Below are 17,402 nucleotides of genomic sequence, written 5' to 3'. Positions count from 1 at the left end.
TATTTACTAGTTTAGAGGAATACAGCCCTGGCTGTCAGAAAGCAAAATTAAATCTAAACTTACATTTCACTCACTGGGATTGTGGCCTGAGTTCACTATATAATATTTCTCTTTGCCATAGGTCCATGGGATGCTGGGTCCTCTGGGGTCAGAGGCAGCATCCTGGGGCAGGGGGATTGGGCCTCAGGAAAGGGAAGGGCCATACCATGGACCCACAGGCCTTGGGTGAGGCAGAAAAGTGATAGGGGCTTCCAGAGAGGAGGGTCTGGGCACATGGGTCCCAACATCTATTTGCTGGGTACTATTGTGGGCAGGGAGGAGCAGCGTGGGTGCTGCCTGTTAGTGAGGCGGGCAGGGGTGAGGGAACAACTCCTGACCTCATTTGTTCTCTTGAGGAGGCTGGGTTCCAGCCTCCTTTCGGAGAGGGCAGGAGACAGCCGGACTGAGCCCGAGGAGGGAGCTGGGGCCCTCCTTATCCTGCCCTCCCCAATTCCTGGCAGCTCCTCAAGGCTTCTCCACTTGTTTCCAACCCCCCTAGCCCTTCTTGTCACCCTCAGCTCCCGTCCATGTCCACATGCAGAGGCACAGAAGGAAAAAGCGAACCCATCCGAGGCACCGGGAGGTTTATTATAAGAACTGTACAAAGGAGCCTTCTGCTGGCCTGGCTTGGGCCTGTTCCCACCCGGACAAGGTGCAATGGCCGTGGGTCTGCAAAGGGAGGAGGCCTGGACCCCGTTCAGCCATGCTGGCTCTGTACCCAGCCCAGTGGAGAGAGTTCAGTCCAACAGAGGCTGAGGCTCTGGGGCCACATTCGTCCAGGCCCCAAGGAGGAGGAAGTAAAGGACGTGGGCAGGGTGCTGGTCGGAGAGGAGGCTGACCCCTGGAGGAACTTCTGAAGAAAGAGCCGGAACTGCTGCAGGAAGAGATGGAAGGAGCAGGGGCCTCCTTCCAGAGAGGACCCAGGCAGGGCCGGGGAGCAGGGCTGGGCAGTGGGTGTGAGGAAGAGAAGCAGGGAAAGCAGTAGGGTGGCCTCACGGCGGTGAAAGAAAGGAATGCCCAGGCAGAGCGGGGCAGACAGAACGGAAGGCTCCGGCCTGTGGGCGTGCACACAAGCAAACACACACACATGCTGTTTGGAGGTTTTGCTGCTTCCTGAGTTTTAATCAAACTGTTCACGAGAAACAAGAAGAAAAAGAAGAGGAACTAAGTGCAGCAGGGGCGGGGTGGGGGGCTCAATGTGCAACCCTTACCACATGTGTTCACACTCACATACACACTCACAGCACAGGGACACTTCCACGGACTGGCCGACAGAGAAGACACACACATACTCACTGGTTAAGCACTCCAGCACACGGATATACACACAGACAAATGCATATGCAGGTTCTACGGGACACAGTGGTTCACAGACGCACACGCACACACACACAGGTGAGTAAATCCAGTGACTCTGAGCTGGCGTCTCACCCCCTCCTCCAAGCTCGGCCTCTATCTATTCGCGGGAGCCCAGATCAGTAGTGCCGAGAGATGGACCGCACAGCTTCCAGCGGCCGGAAGTTGGGAGCTTGGGCCTGAGCCGGGTGAGCGGTGCCCACCTCAGTGTTGAAATCTCGAACGTGAGCTCAGCTAGAACATTCCTAGGATCACTTCGAGGAGGGGAGGAAGGATGAGGCAAGAGGAAGAGAAGGGGGCGGGGGCGGGGTCAGGAGGGGACCCTGGGGCTAGGGAGGCTGCCAGGAGCTCAAGTGGTGCTGATGGAGGAGGAAGACTGGTGGAGAGGGAGGGAATCTTCTTCCCAAGCCCCAGCGTCCCCGACCCCACCCAAGATCTGGGTGCTCAGTCCAAGGAAGCCCCCAGTGTAGCGATACACTGATGGGATCCAACCCCTGCTACCCACCCCATCGTGCTTTCTAGAAAAAGATAATTCCCGAGGGGAATCTTCCCTTCTGCTCTTCTCCCAGGGGCCAGCCAGGGAGCCGGAGGGCCTGGGCAATGGATGAGTTGGGAAAGGATTCAGGGGCCACAACCCAGCCCAATGTCTCAGCATCCAGTGGCCTCCCTGCCTCACCCCCTCCACCGGGTATGTGGAGCTATTTCTGAACCAGGGATGTTTTCCTTCTGAGAATTCCTGAGCAGGCAGGGTGAGCCGCATCCCAGAGGCCGGACAGGGTGGCAGGCCCTGGGCTCAGGTGTCTGCTCTCACTGAGGTTAAGACTTCCTTGTCCCAGAGGGAGCTGGAGGCCTGAGCCACTGCCTGCAGAGAGGTCAGTAGCCCTTAAGACTCTGGGGGCAGGAGGGCAGCCAATCCCTCTATCACAGGCCAGCTCCTCCCAAGTGGGGAGCAGAGACTCTGATGTTCTGACCTCCCTCGGGGCTGTGAGGAGGGCAGCAGGGCCCACAAGGAGGTGAGAGCAACTTGAAGGTAAATATCGTGGAGGCAGCGGCCTCGGCCCAGAGTGGAGGCTTCAGATACAATTCCCCTCTTCCATGACCTGGGTGACAGCCCAGCAAGGACAAAGCCTGTCCCTGCCAGGGAGCTGGGTCAGTCCCGGATGCAGAGCCCTAGCTCCCTCAGCAGCAGGCACCAAGGGGGTGCTTCGGGGCTGTGCCACCTCACCACCACCTGCTAGACGAGAGACTCTTTGACCCCGGGGCGCACTGTCTGCCCCAGGGGTGGGGCGGGAGGGAGGGGAGTTTCGGAGGGGCTGATGGGCCTGAGCCCCATGGCAGGTCCGGGGGCCCCCGTGGAGCCCCTCTCCTCCTCTTTGCTCAGCACACCGCTGTTCCCGTTGTCGGGGCCGTACATCTTGCTCATGGTGTCGGCGATCAGCCCCTCCTTCTCGGGGGCCCCGTCCCCGCCGCCGTCATGGTTGTGGCGGTACATGTAGGAGGCCTGCTTCACGGAGCGCTGCAGCAGATGCCGGCGGTAGGCCCTCTGGATCTTGATGGCGCACACTTCCTCGTGCTTCCTCTTGAGGGTGGTGGTGATGGGCTCGTAGGAGACCTTGGAGGGGTTGGCAGCCATGAACTTCTCCTCCATGGTCTCCTTGAGGGCGTCCATCTCCCCAGAGTCGCCTAGAACCTCTTTGGTCAGGGCAAAGAGGATGTCTAGGCAGTGGATCTTGTCCCCCGGCACCATGGGCAGATCCAGCGTGATGAGCTTGATCTTGTTGGGCTTGGCGATCCTCAGCGGCTCCTGCAGGGTGTCCACGAAGTCGGAGAGGCGGCTGTAGTCGATGAACTGCGTGGCGTCGGGGTCGAACTTCTCCCACGTCTCGTAGAACATCTCGAAGTCGTCCTCCCCGAGAGGCTCGCTGCTCTCCTCCGTGGCCACGTTGAAGTTCTCCAGGATGATGGCAATGTACATGTTGACCACAATGAGGAAGGAAATGATGATGTAGCTGCAGAAGAAGCAGATGCCGATGGAGGGGTTGCCGCAGTCGCCCCGGATGCTGGTGCCCGGGTTCTCCAGGTTGGGGTCGCAGTCGGGGGGCCCGCTGTTGAGGATGGGGTTGAGGAGCCCATCCCAGCCGGCCGACGTGGTGATCTCGAAGAGGCAGATGATGCTGTTGCCGAAGGTCTCGAAGTTAAACATGTCGTCAATGCCAGACTCCTTCTTGACGTAGGCGAAGTTGGACATGCCGAAGATGGAGTAGATGAACATGACCAGGAATAGGAGGAGGCCGATGTTGAAGAGGGCGGGCAGCGACATCATCAGTGCGAAGAGCAGCGTCCGGATGCCCTTGGCCCCGCGGATCAGCCGCAGGACCCGCCCGATCCGCGCCAGGCGGATCACACGGAACAGCGTGGGTGACACAAAGTATTTCTGGATCAGGTCGGAGAGCGCCAGGCCTGCAGGGAGGAAGCGGTGAGGAAGCACTGCTGCCCTGGGGGTGGCCGGCAGGGTGGGGAGCAGGGGGAAGGCACGGCTCCATGGGGTGTGGAGTGCTGGGCTCGTCCACCCCAGGAAGGAGCAATAGAAATTCATTGCTCCATGCACAGCCTGAGTGGCCTGACCCATTAGACTCTCCCAGGCCTCTTGGGATCCTGGGCTCCATCTCTGCCCTGATGCAGCCCGGTGGAGGTGGGATGTGCCAAAGTGGATGGGAGGGTGGGTAAGGCCCATTGCCAAGGCTGTTCACAGATGCCATGGATGAGAGGGAGGGGGAGAACAGCTCTGGGTGTGTGACGACGGGCATGTTGCCTACCTGGTTTGTGACTCAGTTTCCTCATCTGTAAGATGGAGGTGACAACGGTCCCAGTCTCAGGACATTTGTTAGGAACAATTACTAATTACACAGTTAATCCTATGAAGTGCATGGCCTAGTTCAGGCAAACTGTAAGTGACGGATAAATGATAGCTAGTTACTGTCATAATTACTCACACCTCTCCTGTGTGTAAGGCTCCTAGAACCATCTTCTTTTTTTAAACTTTATTTATTTGGCTGTGATGGGTCTTAGTTGCAACACGTGGGATCTTCAGTTGTGGCATGCAGGATCTAGTTCCCCGACCAGGGATCAAACCTGGGCCCCCTGCATCAGGAGTGCAGAGTCTTAGCCACAGGGCCATCAGGGAAGTCCTAGAACCATCTTCTTGCGTCTTTCCCGAAGCACATCGGCACCTGAACGTGCACCTTCAGGTCAGGTGAATGCTTCTGGAGCTGTAGTCGTGTGTGCACAGGTAACAGGCTGCCTGGGATCCCACTGTCTGTGCTTCTGTGCATTTGGTGTAGATACCGGGTGCAAATGCATGTGTGTGTGTGTGTCTGTGTGTGTGTAAAAGCCTACCAAGTGCATGAGCAGGTGTGGGTGTGGACACGAGGAGGGGGACCCCGGGCCCTCCCGAGTGACTCAGCCCAGCCTGGCCCTGCTCACCCACAATGGACAGGATGACAACCACGAAGTCGAAGATATTCCAGCCGACGGTGAAGTAGTACTGGCGCAGGGCCAGCATCTTGAGCACGCACTCGCCCGTGAAGATGATGATGAAGACCATGTTGATGTTGTACAGGATGTCCACCTTGAGCTGGCTCTGGTCGTCCGTCTCCACCATCATGGTGACCATGTTGAGGCAAATGAGGATCATGATCGTGATGTCAAACGCCTGCTTGGTCACCAGGTCGTACACCATGCCCTGGACCTTGTTCTGCAGCAGGGGTGGGAGTGCGGGGAGGCGGGTGGGTGGGTGTGGGGGGCAGTGGTCAGAGCAGGCCATGGGCCGGCAGGAGACGCGGGAGGACGAGACACAAGAGTATGGGGGTGGGGAGGCGAAAGAGAGAGAGAAGGAGGCGTGAGGGCCTGGGGTGGAGTCGGCCAGGGCCGCGGGAGGCGGGGAGGCCCGTGGAAACGCGCCATTCTGTGGGCTCTGTGGGCCTCCTTCCTCTCTCTGGGAACTTCTCCCCGAATTAAGGGCCCTCAGCAACCCCTCCTCCTTCTCCCCAAGTGGTTGCTCACTGGGGGAGCTGTCTGGACATCCTCTTCCTCCTCTCTCCAGGGGCCCTTGCCCCCAGAGGCCACCAGCTAAGGAGCTGAATGGATGCTGCGGGAGCTGTGCAGGGCTGGGCCAGGGCTAAACCAGTGACTGGAGTTCATCAGGCTGCTGCTGCTTGCTTGCACATGAAGTGTGTCATTACGGAGAGGTGCTCCTCCCAGCAGGTGGGCCCAACCTTCCTGAAGGGGGCCCCAGCCTCACACGAGGGACGCAGCTTGGTGGGCAGAGAGCAGGCTGCCTTTTGCATCCCCTGCACAGGGGCCCCTTGGGCAGGAGCCTCATATGGGCTGTCGGGGGAGGGGCCCAGAGGGCTGGTACCTGGGGCCGGGGAATTGGCTTCTGAGGCTTCTTGGACCCAAGCTTCTTCATGGCGTTATAGTACTTCTTCTGTTCCTCTGTCATGAAGATGTCTTTCCCTCCAAAGTACAATGGGATGGGGCCCGTAAGGTTGGAGAGTCCCCCTTCCCAGCTTCTAGGACTTCCCTACCTCAGACATCATCTGTAAAGCCCTCCCCCAGCCCAGCAGGGAGCCCTGGTGGGCAGAGGGAAGGAGACCTGCCGAGAGGGCCAGAGATGGGGCTGGAAGGAGGCAGGTGACGGGGATGGAGGGGTCCAGAGAAGCAGGGGCGGGTGACAGACAGAGGGAGGGGGCCAGCGCAGCCCTCACTCACGGCCCATTTTGGGCCACCTTCCATCAGTATTTCACTGGGTCCTCAGAAGGAGCCAGCGAAGCAGGCAGCACGAGCCTCATGAAGGAAACCAAGGTTCACACCGGCCCCGTCACTAGTTCAAGGTCACCTGGTGGGATCGGAACCCAGGCTCTGCCCCGATCGGGTGCGCGGATCGAACATACGAAGGGAGGTGCGGACAAAGCGGGTGGGAGGAGGGAGCCCAGCGAGGGGAGGACCCGGGGGGAAGGCGGGCTAGATACTCATCTTCTTCTTCTGCTGGTTGAAGTTGTCGATGATGACGCCAATGAAGAGGTTGAGGGTGAAGAAGGAGCCGAAGATGATGAAGATGACGAAATAGAGGTACATGTAGAGGTTCACCTCGTACTGCGGCTGCTCTTCCTTCTGCAGCGGTCACAGGACAGGGGTGGGTGTGCGGGGTGGGCTGGGGGCACACGCTGCCTGCTCCCTGTCCCGCTGTGAGCCCACCCACCCCTGTAGGCGGTGGGGTCTCGGGGGCTCCCGAGGAGGCGGCATGGGGGTGGGGGTGGATCTGAGTCCTCTCCACTGGCTCACTCACCAGCCACATCTCGGGGACCCCCACTCACCTCCCGGGAGTCCACGGCAGCATACATGATGTCCATCCAGCCCTTGAAGGTGGCCTGCGAGAGTGTGGTTGGTGTGAGGGGAGGGGCTGCTCCCTGCTTCCACCATCCATGAGTTTCCCACCCTGCCCACCCCAGAAGCTGCCTGCTCCAAGTCCCACTGGGCAGGCATCAAATACAGACCATCAAAATACAGACAGGTACGGACACGACCTCTGGGTCCTCCAGCCCTGGAGGCAGGTGGGAGGTTCCCTAACGAGGAGTGGCCGTGGGCTCAGTCCCAGGGAGATTCCAGGGGCATCTCCACCCCTGCAGGGGCCGCACGTCACTCACCACCTGCAAGAGCGAGAGGTAGCCCAGACCCACGTTGTCGTAGTTGACCTTGACGTTGAGCCAGCGGACCTGGCCCGTGTGCATCAGGCTCTCGCACTCGGACTTGTTGTTGACCTCGGTGATGTCGAACCTCTCGGAGGTGGTGGTGTTGATGCAGTAGTAAAACTTGCCGGCAAATAGGTTGACGCCCATGATGCTGAAGATGAGCCAGAAGATGAGGCAGACGAGCAGCACGTTCATGATGGAGGGGATGGCTCCCAGGAGGGCATTCACCACCACCTGGGGGGCCGGGGGTGGGAGGAGGGACTCACTGCCAGATCGGGGGCATCACCCAGCCTCCTCTAGGAGAGGGCTCCCTACCCACACCAACCAAGGGACCAGGCAGGGAAGGCTTCCTGGAGGAGGGCTGATCTGCATGAACGCAGGCTGCAGGAGAAGTCTACTGGGCTTTTGGTGGGGGTGGGGGATGGTGGGAGCAGGGAGCAGGGGTAGGGGGTTGCCGGCCTGCTGGCTGAAGAGGGCTCTCTGCTTCGCTGGAGCCAACAGCCCAGAGTGGGGAGCTGGGCTTCTCTGGAAGCAGCCCGGCCACGGGTCACCAGGCAGGAGACAAACACTCTTTCCTCGGCCCCCATAGGAAACTCAGTCCCCGTGACCTGGCCCCCCGGCTCATCTGCTCACAGGATTAGACACAAAGACCCAGAAAAGAACGGAGCCTTTGAAGCGGCAGGAACCTTGGAGACTGGAGCTCTGTGCCCAGTCAGCCCTGGCCACGCAGGCCAACCTCATTGTTTCCGGCTGAGCTGAGTCTGAGAATTATCTGTTTTCAAGGAGAAGTGGTTTCATGACCTCCAGACAAAGTGAGTGGAGTAAGCCCCGTGATGCCCAGGGCAATGCTATTCCTGGCTGGGGGCACCAACCAGCTGTGCGGCCAAGGCCAGGTCATTTTCCCCCAGTGGGGAGGGGTCCCTGGCTGCGCCGGGCTCTTGTATGGGAGACCCCAGGCTGAGTGCCCTGCTGACCTGCAACCCATCTGCTTCATGGAAGTCTGTCCCCTCCAGAGTAGGCCTTGCTCTTAACAGAACCCCTACTTCCAGCCTTGGCCGGGAAAGTCCCCTTGGTCTTGCCCGAACCGTGTATTTACCTGTCACTTCCGCCCTCAGGGGCCTGAGGGACGGACGGGCGGGCTCGGAGCCCTGGGGGGCCCCAGTCTGAGGCTGGGGAGAGTCGCCTATAAACCCACAGGCCTTTCCTTCCTCGCCTGCCTGGGTGCTCTCAGGCCCCTCCTGGGCGCGGCTGCAGCCTCTGCTGCCCCCTAGTGGTGGCAGAGAGGAGTGAAGGAGGGGGCTGAGGGCAGGAACCGGCACCTGGGCTGGTGTGGGGAGGTGCCTTTTGTTGTTGTTGTTTCTCATTTGCTCAGTCGTGTCCGACTCTTTGCGACCTCATGGATGGTAGCCCGCCAGGCTCGTCCGTCCTCCACCACCTCCCGGAGTTTGCTCAAATTCATGTCCATTGAGTCAGTGATGCTATCTAACCATCTCAACCTCTGCCACCCGCTTCTCCTTTTGCCATCAGTTGCCTGGGGGCCCCCCGAACCTGGACTCCCGGCGGTGGCCAGAGTACAGACATGCCCCCAGCCTCCTTCCAAGCTGTGGCTGCTCCCCCAATCCTTAGCCCTACTCACAGTCCTCCTCAACACCCACCCTCATGCCCTCGAATCGAGACAGTGCCCTCAGGGGGCGCAGGGCCCGCAGCGTCCGCAGGGATTTGATGGGTCCCAGCTCCGAGTAGCCCAGCCAGTTGGCCACCAGGCTGATGATGGAGACCTGCAAACAGGAGGGTGGGTGGTCAGGGAGGCTCCGGAGCTGGCGGTGGGGCCGGGCGGGAGTGGGGCGGACTCACGTCCACGATGAGGAAGTCGAGCCAGCACCAGGCGTTGGTGAAGTACACCTTGAAGCCGTAGGCCACCCACTTGAGTAGCATCTCCAGGATGAAGATGTAGGTGAAGACCTTGTCGGCATACTCCAGAATGGTGCGGATGACTCGCCGCTGCTCGATGTGGATGTCCTCGAAGGCCTGGGGGCACCAGCAGGTGGGTGACCAGGGCCCGGAGGCTGGGGCAGCCGCCATGTCCCTACCGCTGCTGGTTCCCAGGGGTCTGGCACTGGCGTCAGGTTATCGGGGGGCAGACTCCCTGCGCCCATCAAGGGGGTGAGCAAGGGAGTTCCTGGTGCGGGGAAGCCCCTCAGCTCCCCTTCCCCAGACCTAATGATAGGAATGTTCACTAGCCTGCAGGGGGCTCTGCTGTGACACAGGCTGGCCCCCCACCCCACATACCCTTCCCACCTGCTCCCTGGTCAGGACTTGTGAGCCAGGGAGGCACACGGGGTCAGAGCCCATCTGCCTCTTTGTAAAAATGAGCACAGTCTGCCACACACCCTGGAAGCACTGGTGAGTTCTTCAGGGCTCTCTCTCTGGGTTCCGGCCTGTCCAGCAAGTGTCCCTCCCATGGTGCAGAAAGGAGGGAGCCCTGGGACGGCCTGCTTCCGGCCTGGCCCCTGCCCCTGCCCGTGCCCGGCCCCCAGGGTGGCACCTACCAAGGCCCCACTGCTGAGCAGGATCATGAAGACAATGAAGGTCTCGAACCAGTTGTGCTCGACGATCTTGAAGCAGGCCCTGCGGAGGGTCCACCACTTCTTCCCTCGACCCTGGGAGATGTCCACGTAGAGGAAGGGAAAGCGCTGCACGCAGGCTGGGGAGGGAGGGCGGCAGGGGCACCCGTCATGGGCTGCCTGAGGGGCATGGTCAGCCCGTTTCCCCCCTCCCCTTCCCAGGATGTGCCCCCTCCCCATCCTGACTGCATGCAGAGACACGCCAAAGAACAGGGGTGAGGGCCACCCATGCCGGTTCCACGGCTTTCAGCTGTCCCCATCCTCCCCCACGTCCCCCAGGCAGCCTCTACTCTGCACAGCCCAAAGTCTCTGGGCAAAGAATGTTTTGGAAGGGCCAGGCAGGCCTCTTTCTGGAAGACGAAGCTGAGGAGGACAGCCTTAGAGAAGCCAGTGCTGAGCGCCTGCTTCATGCTGGCCGTACTCAGGGCTCTAGGGCGATTCTGTGCAGTGGCCTGTGGGCTGCTGGGACTGTCACCCAGGGCACACTCGGCAGGGGTCAGAGCGGGCAGGGGCTCAGGGGCGTCTGCTCTGACACCCCTTCCTGGGGTCGCATTCTCCCGGGTGCAGAAGGGCAGGGCACCATTGGAGGAAGCAGGCCCTGATCGCTTTTGGTGACTCGCCTGTCCCCAGGCCGTCCCCAAGGAGACGGTGAGCTGAGGCTGAGGCTCGCCTCGGGCCCTGGCCTGGCCCGCCCCTCCCAGGGTCTGCCGGGCTGGGGGAGGCACCCCGGCAGGCTGGCCCTCACCTTCGGTGAAGCACTCCTCAGGCTGCTCCCCCTCGGGGTTCTCCTCGGCCTGCTCCTCAGGGTCGTCCTCAGGGGGCTTGTAGTCGGCAGTGCTGCAGACGGAGGAGTTCCCGTCCAGGGGCTGCAGCGGCTTCTGCGGAGGCCACAGGGTCATGTGACCCCTGGGTCCTCCCACCATGTGGGGCAGAGGGGCTCCAGATGGAAGCCCCGAGGGGAGGGCCCAGAAGGGAGAAGGGGAAGCGGGGGTGGGGGGCGTGGGGGGAGGTGGAGCAGACTCACTCATTCATTCATTCAGCCCTGGATTGTGGAGCCAGCACTGGGGTCTGTGCAGAAGGACCCAGGCTTTGGCCCTGATCTCGGGGCACTTGGATTTGAAGAGGCTCAGAGATGCTGGCTAGGGAGGGAAGGGGTCAGGATGGAGAAAGGTCCGAGCCTTCCTATGCTCTGTTCAGCTGAGGAATCCAGGAAGATGGGGGAATCCAGAAAGGGTGGGGGTGGGGGCCTGGTACTCCAGCCTGGTCAGACCTCCCTCACCTCCTCCTGGCCCAGCCTCCACTCCTCAAGGGGCCCCCTTTATGGCTGGGGTGAGGCCCCTGAAAAGGAAAATGGAGAGGGTCACGGGGTGGTGGCAGGGGGCAGCTGTCAGAATGGTGGCCAGTTGACAGAAAGGGAAACTGAGGCACAGGGCATTAGGTCGGGCAGGATGCCCGCTGAGCCACTGGCCCTGCCTGTGCCCCCCAACTCCCACTGCCCCTTGGGAGCCGTGCCTGCCCCCTCCAGAGTCCCCAGTGCCTTGGCCCGGCTGCTGTCCGGCCCTTCTCCACCCCCACTCCTCATACCGAGGTTGGTGCCACGTTTCCCGGGGTATTTATAGCTTGGCAGCCGCTCGGCTCCCTGGTAAGTGAGCATGCCACGTATTTGGGGGGAATAAGGAGTCAAGAGCTTTCAGGGCAAAGTTTATTCAGGCTCTGGTGCCTGCTGGGCCCAAGCTGCCAGGGTGGGGGTGGTCAGGGGGCCCTGCCCTAGCTTATGTGCTGATCCTTCCCCTGATAGGGCTGGAGGATGGGTGACGGGCTCAGCCTACCGCCAGGGCCTCCCCAACCCTCACAGGGGAGGGGCAGGGGCAGGGGGTGGGCATCAGGGCTCCAGCTGAGGCTGGGGCCCAGCTCTCCAGTTCTCCTTCAGCTCCACCCTACTGGATCCCTGACCTCCTGTCCCCAGTGTCTCCAGCCCAGACCTGGCACTCTGGCCCACGCTGGGAAGTTGGGACCGGGTCCCCACCACCACCAGGGGGAGTCTGCACAGAAATAGATGATAATAGCAAGAACTTGGAAGGGTTTCTTAACCCCAGGGCAGGGTTAAGAGAGGCCCCTTGGGTTCCAGCCCTGGATTCAGGCTTCTCGGGTGAGAATATGCGATCTCACAGCGCCACCTACTGGTGAGAGGGGACCCAGGAGGAGCTGCAGGGCAGGAGTGCAGGGAGAGGCCTGGGGTGTTCAGACAAGCGGAGCGGGTCATAATAATGGTATTTATAAGTCACCATTCACAGAGATGCTCTGCACACAGCATCTCATCTAATGCTCACAGTAACACCACAAGGTAGGTACCATTTACCCCACCTTACAGATGGAGAAACAGGCTTGGAGAGGCTTTGTGCCATGTTCAAGGTCATACACAAATGTAGAGTCGTGACTGTCTGACTCCCGACCCCGGAATCTGGATCTTGCTACGGGCTTACCTTGACATCCTCAGGCTCAGAGAAGGTGTCAGTTTCCTCCTCTGTGGGCATCTCCAGGTCAGACTCCTCGGAGGCGATGGGCACGTGGATGGTCAGGTAGGGGTTGTTGATGAAGTTGAGGTGGTCCAACTCGATGCTGGGGGGAGGGCCGTCAGCCAGGCCCATGTGGTTCAGGATGTGGTTGTCCTTCTTGAGGTCCTTGCCATCCTCCTCGGGCGGAGGCTCCTTCTTCTCATCCTCAGGGGCACTTTCCGGAGCCTCGCCGGCCTCCCCAGCCTCGCCGATGCTTCCGAGGCTGAGCATGATAACCTTGGGGCTCAGGACCTTGCCATGCAGCAGCCCCACGAGGAAGGCTTTGGCGAACCCGATGCCCCACTTAATGCGCGCGATGGCAATCTGCAGGTTGTTCATCTCGCCATCGTCGTCCGAGGCTGCCAGGCTGTCTGCACTGAAGGAGCTGAGCAGCAGGGCCAAGAACAGGTTCAAGACCTGGAGAGCAGGAGGTGAGGGGGAGCCTGAGCTTAGCTGTGGGGCCCCGAGGGTGCCACCTGCAGTCCACATGAGTGTCCTCGGGCCTCCAAGTCAGACCTACCTCTTGGTGGGCATTAAAGAGGGGCATCATCTAAGAGAGGGCTTCCCTGGTAGCTCAGATGGTAAAGAATCTGCCTGCAATGCAGTAGACCTGGGTTCGATCCCTGGGTTGGGAAGATTCCCTGGAGAAGGGAATGGCTACCCACCCAAGTATTCTTGTCTGGAGAATTCCACGGACAGAGGAGCGGTGGGCTACATACAGTCCTGGGGGTTGCAACTGGTTGGACATGGCTAAGTGACTAATCATCAGCAGAAGCACCTAACAGAACCCTCAAAACTGCTCTTGGAGCTGAGAAGTGCTACTGCCACGCCCACTTTACAGATGAGGAAACTGAGGCTTGGGCACAGGAGAGGACTCTGCTGACCAAGGCGGAGGCAGGGTTTGAGGAGGACCACTGGGTGACAGGGACTCTGTCCTCCACTTCCACTGCTAGAGGAAGCAGATCAAAAACTAGGGCTCATGTCTCCAAGCTTTCTAGGACTTATTGGGAGCCTGACTATTTTGAGCCTTCTCTTGTCTTGTAAGTGGGACTTTTAATAGTCCACGGGCTCCTGGTACGTGCTCCTGTGTCCTCAGTCGTGTCTGACTCTTCGACCCCATGGACTGAGGCCAGCCCGATTCCTCTGGCCGTGGGATTCTCCAGGCAAGAATGCTGGAGTGGACTGGGTTGCCATTTCCTCCTCCGGGAGATCTTCCTGACCCAGGGATCGAACCCACGTCTCCTGTGTCTCCTACACTGGCGTGTGGATTCTTTACCACTAGTGGCACCTGGAGTTCCCAGTACTCAGATGTATGTCCCCAGTTGCTGTGGAAGGACGTCTGATCTGCCTCGGCCCACTCCCTTTTCTTCCCCCGGGGCTCCCTGCTCTACTGACTCTCTTCTCTTATCCCCACTGAAAGGGACGCAAGAGGCTACTGGTCTACCTCCCTTGGCTTTATTTTTTGGTGGCTTTATTTTTCTGTTAGGTGCTTCTGCTGATGATTAGTCACTCAGCCGTGGCCAACCATTTGCAACCCCCAGGACTGTATGTAGCCCACCGCTCCTCTGTCCGTGGAATTCTCAAGACAAGAATACTGGAGTGGGTAGCCATTCCCTTCTCCAGGGAATCTTCCCAACTCAGGGATCGAACCCAGGTCTACTGCATTGCAGGCGGATTCTTTACCATCTGAAATATTCTTTACCTCTCCCACTGTGTGCAGGAATGACTGGCCTCAGTTTGCTCCCAGCCTAGAGACAGACATTTGATCAGACGATTACAACGCAGTGGGTTTGCACAAAGTAGAGACTGGGGTTCACAGGCTTTGAACCCATGCCGCTTGGCTTTGAACCCCAAGTGATTAACTGTGTGTCCAGAGGCAAGTCCTATCGCTGCCCCGTGCCTCGGTTTCCTTATCTGTACAATGGCAATGATTTCGGTACCTACCTCCTCACATTGTTGTTGTGCGGATTGAAAGGGCAATACACCTAGAGTGCACAGTAGGCACTTAGAGCGCACAGTAGGCACTCCAAACATGAGGGCTGTTATGTGTGCGGTAATAGAAGGTTTTACACGGTAGTGGGAGGAGTGCAATGAACTCTGAGGCCAGCTCTGCATTTGATGAATGAGGAGCCTGAGTTCTCCCAGAGAGGTGGAGTGACTTGCCTAAGGACACACAGCACATTCAGAACTAGAATCCAGGTTTCCTGTCGTTGCACAACTTGGTGTGTATGTGCTCAGTCATATCCAACTCTCTGCAACCCCATGGACTGTAGCCCACCAGGCTCCTTTATCCATGGGCTTTCCCATGCGAAAATACTGGAGTGGGTTGCCATTTCCTACTCCAGGGGATATTCCTGACCCAGAGATCAAACTCAAGTCTCTTGCATCTCTTGCACTGGCAGGTGGACTCTTTACCACTGAAGCTCCCTGGAAAGCCCAGCACAACTTTAGAGGACATCATTTATTTAGACTACAGTGTGAATGGCCACCCCAGAAGCTGTGCAATGCAGTGGCCCTGTCTTCCACCAACCCACCTCCCAGGACAGTGAGGAGGACGGTGCAGCCTGACTGAGGAGGGGGAGGTCCCGGCTCCTGCCAACCAGAGGCAGGGGGGCCTCTTATTCTGGGGGCCTCGGGGTGGGGCTGAGTGTGCAACTGGACAGGAAAGAAGTAGGGTCAACTGCACTATGCCATTTTCTATCGGATTTGAGTATCCCCAGATTTTGGTATCTGCAAGGGGTCTTAGGGGCTTGCCCCCCAAACAAAAAAGAATCTCCTGCAATGCAGGAGACCCAGGTTCGATCCCTGAGTTGGGAAGATCTCCTGGAGAAGGGAATGGCTACCCACCCCAGTATTCTTGCCTGGAGAAATCCATGGACAGAGGAGCCTGGTGGGCTACAGTCCATGGGGTCAACACGACTGAGCAACTAACAGACAGGGGGTTTTGGAACCAATTCCCTGAGTGACCAGGGGAGGACCGTACATGTGAATCTGTCTGGCTTTCACCAGTGTCCTCTAAGGTCTTTTTGTCATTGTCTTAACTATCATGTTGACATATCTTTAAAATAATTATAGAGAGGGAGGTTTGAGAGGGAGGGGATATGTGTATACTTAAAGCTGATTCACATTGTCATACTGAAGAAACCAATGCAACATTGTAAAGCAATTATCCTCCAATTAAAAATAAATAAATATGAACGGGAGCAGAAAAATTAAAAAAATATATGTATCTATTACGTATTGTTCATCTTCTCTCTCTGGGGCAATGTGCTGGGGGGTTCGCTCCATCACCACGCCTTTTGGCTACTGTCCTGCCTTTGGCCCCCACCACAATGTACTGGTCTTTCTTTCCCTCTCTGGGGGGAGGTGTTCAGTTGCCAGAAACACATCTGAGATGGGAATTAGCTGCTCTCTGGGTCACCAGGGTTTGCACACGGCTCCTGCCTGAGACAGAAATAGCTGCCCCAGGCAAGGCATGGGGGGTGGGTTAAATTAGGGAAGGGGGATGGACATTAGGTTCCCCAGGAGTGGGCTCCGATGGGAGAGTTCCATATGACCTGGTCATTTCCTCTTCTTCACCCCCAAGGAAGTACCTGAGTGCCATGGACACTGGGGACCTGGGTCCCCACCCTCCCTGGCAGGGTGCCCCATGCCCTCTGGCAGACACTTGCTTCCATGAGGCCTGGGAGGGTGGTAGGCGGGGCCAGTGCCCAAGGAGCTGGCAGCGAGCCTCCCAGGGCCGCTCCGATCCCTTTGAGCAAAGTGGGAGAGCTGCAGAGCTGGGCCTGAGAAGGGTGTCAGGGTGTGTGTGTGTGTGTGTATGTATGTGTGTGTGTATGTGATGGGAGGCGTGGGGGCACACACAGAGGCAGTGCCGTGCAGCAGTTCTGGATTCTGGGACCTGACTCCTTGGGTTCAAATCCTGCACAGGTTACTAAGGAACCCCCCTGAACCTCTGCTTTCTTGTCTACAAAATAGAGATAAGACAGCATATCCCTGGGACCTCCCTGGTGGTCTATGGTTAAGACTCCGAGCTCCCAATTCAAGGGGCCTGGGTTCGATCCCTGGTCAGGGAACTAGGTCCCACATGATGCAACTAAGAGTTCACATGCCACAGCTAAAGATCACGCGTGCCTCAAAGAAGGTGAAAGGTCCTGTGTGCCGCAACTGGGGCCCGACACAGACAATTAAAGTTAAATATTATTAAACATTTTAATATTAAAAACAAAACAAAATCCAGCACACACCACATGGAGGCTGGTGAGCATTAAGAGATCAATACCCCGGGCCACCCTGGTGGCTCAGTGGTAAAGAGTCCACCTCCCAGTGCAGGAGACACGGGTTCAATCCCTGATCCAGGAAGATCCCATATGCCTCAGAGGGACTAACCCCATGCACCACAACTATTGAGCCCAGGCTCTAGAGCCCGGGAGCTGCAACCCCTGAGCCTCAGCTGTCGAAGCCTGAGTGTCCTACAGTCTGAGCTCTGCAGCAAGAGAAGCCTCTGCAATGAAAAGCTCACATGTTGTGACAAAGAGTAGCCCCTGCTCGCCATAACTAGAGAAAAGCCCCCAGGGCAATGAAGACCCAGCAAAGCCATGAATAAATAAATACACACCAGTTTTTAAAAAGAGAGAGCTTAACATCCGGAAAGTGCTCAGAATGCTGTATGAGTGTGAATAGAGGTCGGTCGTCACCACTGGTACTCTGATGCTAACTCATCGTTAGTATCACTAATGATGATATCGATGCTATTGCTGTTGGAAGTACACGGACTCAGTTTCTAGCCCAGGCTCAATTTCACACTCGCTGTGTGGTTCTGGGCTGCGCCTCCTGGGAGCACAGAGCCAACACTACCTGCCTCGCGGGGTTGTCAGGAGCAGTTGGGATAATACACGTAAAGCCCCTGGCGCAGGTACTGGCATGTGGCAGAGGCCCAGTGCCTGGCATGTGGCGCTGGTTAGTGGCAGGTGTGGAATCTGCCACTGCTCCCTGGATGCCTGTAACTCTTGAACTCCCCTGGCCTGTAGGCCAAGCACTTTGCTGAGCACTTAGGTTGGTGTAATCCTTCCGACCAC

The 17,402-nt window shown here is 58.4% G+C and overlaps 1 protein-coding gene across 3 annotated transcripts in view; it reads right to left on the bottom strand.

Moving 5' to 3' along the window:
* Positions 1–606: 606 nt before the first annotated feature.
* Positions 607–17,402, bottom strand: part of SCN4A (sodium voltage-gated channel alpha subunit 4) — a 53,073-nt gene continuing 36,277 nt past the window's right edge. The window contains exons 14-24 of one of the 3 annotated variants that reach the window (XM_040244981.1): positions 12,253–12,741; positions 10,515–10,647; positions 9,695–9,849; positions 9,000–9,173; positions 8,801–8,923; positions 7,101–7,379; positions 6,771–6,824; positions 6,430–6,567; positions 5,813–5,917; positions 4,879–5,149; positions 607–3,855 (exon numbers count right to left, since the gene is read on the bottom strand). In XM_040244981.1, the coding sequence (XP_040100915.1) occupies positions 2,630–3,855; positions 4,879–5,149; positions 5,813–5,917; positions 6,430–6,567; positions 6,771–6,824; positions 7,101–7,379; positions 8,801–8,923; positions 9,000–9,173; positions 9,695–9,849; positions 10,515–10,647; positions 12,253–12,741 (3,147 nt within the window). In that variant the 3' untranslated portion in view covers positions 607–2,629. The remainder of the gene's footprint in view (positions 3,856–4,878; positions 5,150–5,812; positions 5,918–6,429; positions 6,568–6,770; positions 6,825–7,100; positions 7,380–8,800; positions 8,924–8,999; positions 9,174–9,694; positions 9,850–10,514; positions 10,648–12,252; positions 12,742–17,402) is intronic. The other 2 variants (XM_040244982.1, XM_040244980.1) reach the window with 2 other exon arrangements.

This window comes from Oryx dammah, unplaced genomic scaffold (assembly GCF_014754425.2).
Source record: "Oryx dammah isolate SB20612 unplaced genomic scaffold, SCBI_Odam_1.1 HiC_scaffold_8, whole genome shotgun sequence".
NCBI lineage: Eukaryota > Metazoa > Chordata > Mammalia > Artiodactyla > Bovidae > Oryx > Oryx dammah.
The sequence above is the reverse complement of the archived record's forward strand: the minus strand, read 5'-3'. Positions and strand labels throughout refer to the sequence as shown.